General features: G+C 35.6%; 1 protein-coding gene across 4 annotated transcripts in view; it reads left to right on the top strand.

Moving 5' to 3' along the window:
- Cblb (Cbl proto-oncogene B) overlaps positions 1 to 7,906 on the top strand; it is a 231,991-nt gene that overhangs the window by 145,158 nt on the left and 78,927 nt on the right. For all 4 annotated transcript variants that reach the window (XM_017802455.2, XM_017802454.2, XM_008850079.3 and 1 more), the window contains exon 7: positions 2,635 to 2,772. In XM_017802455.2, the coding sequence (XP_017657944.1) occupies positions 2,635 to 2,772 (138 nt within the window). The remainder of the gene's footprint in view (positions 1 to 2,634; positions 2,773 to 7,906) is intronic.

Below are 7,906 nucleotides of genomic sequence, written 5' to 3'. Positions count from 1 at the left end.
ACTTTTAGTTCCTTCTCTCTTAATGAAAATATCTATGTTTTTTTTTAAAACCCACATGATACCTTAAAAGGAGATAGTAATACAGAAAACAGTTAGGGTCCTGAATACTTAAATCTTTAGACTCTGGAGAGTTGGTTGCTGTGACCCTAAATACTGATCAGATATTTTGTATGTTAACCAAGGCTTACATAAATCATATTGATTCATTCAAGGTTTTCTCTTCATAGCAAAATAAGAAATTGCTAATGGAGAGTAGATTGTAGTATATGAAATGTGTTTTGAATATCAAAAATCTGTTTAGAAAAACTGCATGTGGACAAATAAATATTGGCTTGATATTCTACGTTGTTTGTTCTATGATTTCATAGTAAATAAACTAGTTGAGGCCATTCCAAGGACATTTGTTTTCCTTAAGTTGTGATTTATTTGGTTCTCAACTAATAAAACATTATCTGGTAAGTTATGTCTTGAGGGCTAGAGATGTAGCTCAGTGGTAGAGTACTTAAGTATAAGGTCCTGGGTTCAGTTCCAAGCACCCTACATAAATGACAAAAAGTGAATCTAAGGAATTATCTCTTGAATGGCATTTGGTGTCAAAAAGTGGCTTTGAGTCATTAACTACCCTGTCAAAATGAAACAAATATATCCAATTGCATTAAACATGCCATTTTGGAGAACAGAGTCTAAAGTTGGAAGTGTGTTTAGTTCATAAGGAAGGGTAAGACGAGCCGGCAGCAGGAGCACCAGCAGCAGTGATACAAACTGTTGAGCAAATGGAACTCAGTCAGAAATGTATATGAAAGGAAGAAATTCTTCCAAATAACCATATTGTGGCTGTCACCAAATTGTTAGTAGTGGAGAAGTTATCAGAATTGGTTGCACCTCCTCTATAATAACTAATTTTAGAAACACCACACTAAAACAATGTTTAGGAAAACAGAAATGATGTTTACTAAAACCTGAGCAATTTCACACATGTGCTTTTGACTAGATGAATAAATAATTACCTTAAAACTATGAACCATTCAGTCTTGTAACTATCGTCTTCATCATCATTTTATTCTTCTGAAATCCGTAACACACATAATCATTTAGATTTTTACATTTGATTCTTTATTTGAGAGAATCTTTAAACTAATTTTTAATGGAACAAGTGATCTTCGAAATTATAATTGGTTATTGTAAATTATTACAGTTTTTGTTACATAGCCATTAGTCAGGGTGGAAATTTTTTTTCTGGTTTGGATTAAGAATACCAATAATTTGGGGGCTGGAGAGATGGCTCAGCAGTTAAAAGCACTGACTGATCTTGCAGAGGACCCAGGTTCGATTCCGAGCACCCACATGGCGGCTACGAACCATCCTTAACTCCAGTTCCAGGGGAATCTGAAGCCCCCTTCTGACCTCTGTGTCATTGCATGATATGGGTGCACTCACATACATGCAGGCAATACACTTATACACATAAAATAAAAATAATCAAGAAAATATTTTAAAAAAGAATACCAATAATTTATAGTTCTACATTCTATCAGTAAGGTCTCATCGAGAAAATATGTTCTTTCTAATATTTCTAGCAACAGTATGAAGTTTTTAGCATTCAAATATAACAAATTCTTCCTTTCTTTATATCTCAATTTTCTCGGTAGATGATATCCCATTGTGTTACTAAAACACAGTGTTGTTAGATCTAGTGACTAGCCATCATGCATGCTAAATAATACCTTTTGACTTATTGTAATGTACTTGACTCATGAGTAAATTAGGAGATAATTTTCTTCTTTCCTTATTTCATACATTCATATAACGTCTTCACTACAGCCAGTGGGTTCATGATAAGTTACTTTTGGTCACTTGATAGAGACTAAAGAATGAAGATAATATTATATATGAATGCATGATTGAGTGGAGTATGCTCATATAAAGAGATTGATCTACTGAAATGAGTAAATAAATGATAATTTTAAAGCCAAGTCAGTGTCTCCTTTCATTGGAAGTTAATGTTAAGAGATTTGTCATTCCTTTGAATGACTGTAGGTTTTGAATCATATTTACTTCCTGTGGATACTTAACTGGCAGTTGAGGTAGCAGCTTAATAAATTTGTTTCATAATTGATATATTTCAGCTCTTTTGAGATTTGTTTAAAGATAAATTGGTAAAATCCTTATAAGAAAACATTATAAGGAAATTGTGTAACCAAGTTTTAATGTCTCAATTGTAAAGTAACATATTAAATCCCTGGTTCAGTTTCTGAGTTGGATAAATTAACGTTAGCCATTTGTTTCACTTCTCTTCTCTCTAAATATGAATAATGTCACTGCCATATCATAGCAGCTGCATTTTCACATAGCATCCTTAAGGATGCTGGTATTAAATCACTTGGGAGTTCACAACCTCATTTATTTTCTCATAGAACTCTGGAGATATTTAAATGAACTGGAATTATTATCAGAGTTTCATAGACCTATAAAAAGTGAACTACATTGGTGATAAACCAGGGTAAAATAAATTTCTATCAGGAATTCTACATGATTCTGTTTTATTTTCCGTAAAAAGAAAAGACAATAGCAAACTGTTTCATGATTGGCATACTTTTTAAGTATGAATGAAGATTATTTTATTGTATTTTGTAGCTACATTTTCCGGTTAAGCTGTACTCGACTGGGGCAGTGGGCCATTGGCTATGTGACTGGGGACGGCAATATCTTACAAACCATACCTCATAACAAGCCCTTATTCCAAGCCTTGATTGACGGCAGCAGAGAAGGCTTGTAAGTATGAGATGATGCTTATGACTCAAAACTTTGAGAAGTAGAAACTGCCTAGTGACAGAATGGCATGAGGCTGACAAGTAAATGGTTTGCTTTTCACCTTCAGACTAAGAAGTGGTTGTCCTTTCTCATTGCTCATGCCATCAACTGGTCACTCTATGGCACTCAAATTATGTGTTAGAGCAAACATGTTCCAACAGCAAAGTGCAATCTGAGCTATTCTATGAGAAGTTGAGACTTAAGTACTCAGTTCTTAAGTACTTCTAAAATATGTTCATGTACTCTTACAGCTTTAGAATAGTTGGTTTCTGTTGCATCATAGAAAACTAACTTGCTAGTATTACTTTTTATTCTGAACACAGTGCTTTTCCATTTTCTTTGTATCTTCAATATTGTATAACTGTATTAATTCAACTTTAAACCTAATAATTTACAGCATTGACATATTCAATAACAATTCCCAGAGCTAGGTTGCATCTCTTTCAAAATTGGCTGTAAATTTTTAGGTTTATAGTTGAATTTTTACAGTTATACATATTTTACACGGTATAAACCCTATAAGACATAACTCTAAGTGAGATTTTAACTTTTAAAAAAGATCTCCATTTCATTATTAAAATACACAGGTTCATACAGAAAAATTCATTTTCAATGCAATTGACATTAAGATGTTTGCACATGTATTTCTAATCTCTATATATCTGATTATTACTAGTGACAGTCGATTACTTTCTGAGCTCCTTAGCATCTGAGCCTGGCTATAAAGTTATCAGGTAGATTTCAATGGTAATGTTTTTCATGTCTACTAATTATTATTATTTTTTTAATCATTTTTTAATTTATAACTACATGATTAGAAGAAGCATTTCACTACAGATTTAACAGGTGCAAGTTTCTAGGTTCACAGCTGAGTTAATACAGTTATAGAATATTGAACTCAGTATAAGCCCTGTAAGACATGAAATTGAATGAGTTTTTTAACCTTTAAAAAAGATCTTCATTTCATTTTAGAATATATTGTTCCTTGCAGAAAGACATATTGTTTTTGCTACTAACACTGAGATGTTGGTGCATGCATTTTTAATCTCTATGCATCTCATTATTACTAGTCATATTGGGTTGCACTTGGATCCTTGGTGCCTGTGTATGTCTATAAAGGCATCGGGTAGATTTCAATGGTAATGTTTATCACTTATGCTAATTAGCATGACGTAAATGTCCATGCTTCCTCCTCAAATATAAATTTCCATGCTTCCTCCTCAAATATAATTCCGAGAAGGCACCCTCCCATGGTCTCCCTCCCCTCACTAGAGGCCTTATACTCTGGTATCTCTGCTACTGTCTGCTGTGTTGTTAGTACCCCAGCCAATCCGCACTACTTGCCCTTCTGGTGAATCTAGTCAGCCTATCTAGAGGTCTTTGTTTTAGGAAGGTCAGCTGTTCCTATTCTAGCAGCAATCAGTTGTCAATACTCCTTTAGATAAGATTAGGGTCTGCTGTTCATTTTCCCAGTTCTATGCTGGGAGTCCCTTTGGTCAGCCTGGCCAACAACTCAAAAGAAGGTATCTCCTGTCTGGCATTGTTGCTTCTTATATAGCCTTTAGCTTTGCATGGACTCTTATGAAATTATATTGACCCCTTTAATATTTGGTTATACTTTCCTTTTGGATGTTTAAGGCCGTACAGTTGGCCCAGATAAACTAATTTATTTTTACTCTTAAGGTCATTTGAGAATCTGTTCCTCATGGACTTGGGAGGAGCCCCGGCTCCTTTATTTTACCAGTTCCGCCTATGTGAAGATAAGTCAAAGGTCCTGCTCTACCATGTTTGGCTTCGCTTGGAAGCATGGAGGAAGTGATTCCTCTGTGTTGATCCTCCTCTTTGTGTCCATCTCGTGGGGTTTCCTCGGCCTCCTTGATCAAGAGGACAGGTGACCAACCACAATTACAGGACATTTTGAGAGATACTTATAGTCCCCTGAAACTAATAGACTGAGGATGGCAAGGAGCAAAAACTGTCCTTTATGTCCCTCTGACCAATAAGTATAGGCCTCAAAGTATGTCTGTTAAACACCCAAGAACGTTAGTTCCACCAGTCTGCTACTTCTAATTACTATGTGTCATGTAAATAAATCTTTGGCAAAGACCAGTTGTTCTCAGAAAAACCTTACCTAGACATATATTTCTTAATCTATGTATAATTTTTCAGTAGGTTGTAGGAGTAATATGGTTCCCTCTGGTTTTCAAAACTAGCTAGGCATTATTTATCTCTCTCATTGTCTCACCCCTTAAGTGAGGTTTTCCCACTTAAAGTGCCCCCATTTCCCCCTTTCTCCCTTAATAATACCCTTCTCCTACGGTCCTACCTCTCTTGAGCTCCTTCTTTTCCTTTATCCCCTAGGTTCCTTGTATACCCTTCCCTCCCCCCTCCCTTAAACTAACCCAATTTTTATCTATATCTCCCTTATTAAGGCCTGTTTCCTATTGTTCTTCTCCTTCAGGTTCTTTCTTTTCCTTTACCTCCCAGGTTCCTTTCTATTTTCCTGGTTCTTATGTCTGGATACATACTCATTTATTAGGGTTTGGTTCTAGGATCCACTTATGAGAGAGAACGTATGTCGATTTTTTTTTTCTGAGCCTGTGTTACTTCACTTAGTGTAACAGTTTCTAGTTCCATCCATTTACCTGCAAATTTCATGATTTCATCCTTCTTTAATGCTGTGTAAAACTCCATCGTATAAATGAACCACATGTTCATTATCCACTCGTCAATTGAGGGACACTTAGGTTGCTTCCATCTCTTAGCTGTTGTGAAAAGAGCAGCAAGAAACATGCATGTACAAGTGTCTCTGCAATAGAATGAGTTCTTTGGCTGTATGCCAAGGAGTGGTATAACTGGGTCAAATGGTAGGTTCATTTGTAGTTTCTGAAGAGTTCTCCATACTGCTTTCCATAGGGGCTGAACAAATTTGCAGCCCCACGAGCAGTGGATGAGCATTCCCCTTTCCCCACATCCTCTCCAACATTTGGTATCATTTGTTCTCTTGATCTTATACAGTCTGACTTGGGTAAGGTGTAATCTTAAAGTGGTTTTAATTAGCATTTCCCTAATTATTAGTAATGTTGAACATCTTTTAAGATGTTTCATAGCCATCTTTACTTCTTCTTTTGAGAACTCTCTGTTCAGCTCCTTAGCCCATCTTTTAATTGAGTTGCTTCTTGTCTTGATTCTCTGTTTTTTGAGTTTGTTATATATTCTGGATATTAAACCTCTGTTGGATGTGTCGCTGGTAAAGATTTTCTCCCATTCTGTGCATTTTCTGTTCGCTTCCCTGGTTGCCTCCTTTGATGTACCGAAGTTTTTTAGTTTAATGAGGTCCCATTTGTTAATTCTTGCCCTTGTTTCTGAGCAATTGATGTCCGGTTTATTAAACCTTTCCTGCACCTTTATCTTTTAGGTTTTTCCCAATGTTTTCTTCTAAAAGATTCAGAGTTTCAGGCTTTACATTGAGGTCTTTGATCCATTTGGAACTGACTTTCGTGCAGGGTGAAAGATAAGGGTTTAGTTTCATTCTTCTACAGGTGGAGATCCAGTTTTGCCAGCACCATTTGCTGAACATGCTGTCTTTTTTCCAGTGAATATTCTTGGCCCTTTTGTCAAATAGCAGGTGGCTGAAATCGTATTTACTCATATTTGGGTCTTAAATTTTGTTCCATTGATCTATGGGTCTCTTTTAGTGCCAGTACCATGTTGTTTTTATGACTGTAGCTCTGTAATACAGCTTAAAATCTGGTATAGTAATTCCCCTGGCATTGTTCTTAGTGCTCCTGTTGTTTCGGCTAACCGAGATCTTTTCTGCTTCCATATGAATCTTAGGATGTTTTTTTCCAATTCTGTGAAAAATGTCACAGGGATTTTGATTCGCATTGTCTTGAATTTATAAATGACTTTTGGTAGGATGGTCATTTTCCCAATATTAATTATTCCTATCCATGAGCATGGGAGGTCCTTCCATCTTCTGATGTCTTCCTCAATCTCTTTCTTTAGTGATTTAAAAATTTCATTGTAAAGCTCTTTAATGTCTTTGGTCAGGTTTATTCTGAGATATTTTTTTTTTTTTTGCAGCTGTTGTGAAGCAGAGTGTTTCCATGTGCTTTCTCTGATTGCGTGTTATTGGTGTTTAGAAAGGCTACAGACTTTTGTAGGTTAATTTTGTTACCTGCCATTTTACTGAACTTTTAATAATTTATAGGAGTTTTCTGGTGGAATTTTTCGCATCTCCTAGATATAATATCATATCATCTCTTCTTTTCCAATTATTACTCCTTTAATTTCCTGCTCTTGTCTTACTGCTCTTGCAAGAGTTTCAAGTACTATGGTAAAGAGAAGTGTAGATAGTGAACAGCCTTGTCTAGTTCCTGATTTCAATGGGAATGCTTCCAGTTTTTCTCCATTTAGAATGATGTTGGCTGTGGGTTTGTTATATATGGCTTTAATTTATATTGAGGTATGTTCCCTCCAGTCCAGTGCTCTCTAGGACTTTGAACATATATGCATGTTGAATTTTGTCAAAGGCCTTTTCTTTATCTATCAAGATGACCATGTGGTTCTTGTCTTTGAGCCCATTTATGTGATTTCTAATGCTTATTGACTTATGTATATTGAACTATCCCTGCATTACTGGGATAAAGCCGACTTGATCATGGTGGATGATTTTTTAATACGTGTCTGTATGCAGTTCCTAAGTGTCTTGTTGAGAATTTTTGCATCTATGTTCGTTAAGGATATGGGTCTATAGTTTTCTTTTTTGGTTGTATCTTTACCTGGCTTTGGTATTAGAGTGATGCTGGCTTCATGGAAGGAATTTGGAAGTTCTCCCTCCATTTCTATCTTTTTGAATAAGTTAAGTAGTATTGGATGTAGATCTTCTTTAAATGTCTTTTAGAACTCTGCTGTAAATCCATCCGTCCTGGGGTTTTTTTAGTCGGGAGGTTTTTGTATTATTGTTTCAATTTCTTTTTGTGTTTTGGGTCTCTTTAAGCTGTCAGTCTCTTCTTGGTTTAGTTTTGGTGGTTCCCATGCCTTTAGATATCTGTCCATTTCTTTTAGGTTTTCAAATTTAGTAGCATACAGA

Source organism: Nannospalax galili, unplaced genomic scaffold (genome assembly GCF_000622305.1).
Source record: "Nannospalax galili isolate Female #2095 unplaced genomic scaffold, S.galili_v1.0 scaffold465, whole genome shotgun sequence".
NCBI classification, from domain to species: Eukaryota; Metazoa; Chordata; class Mammalia; order Rodentia; family Spalacidae; genus Nannospalax; species Nannospalax galili.
The sequence above is the reverse complement of the archived record's forward strand: the minus strand, read 5'-3'. Positions and strand labels throughout refer to the sequence as shown.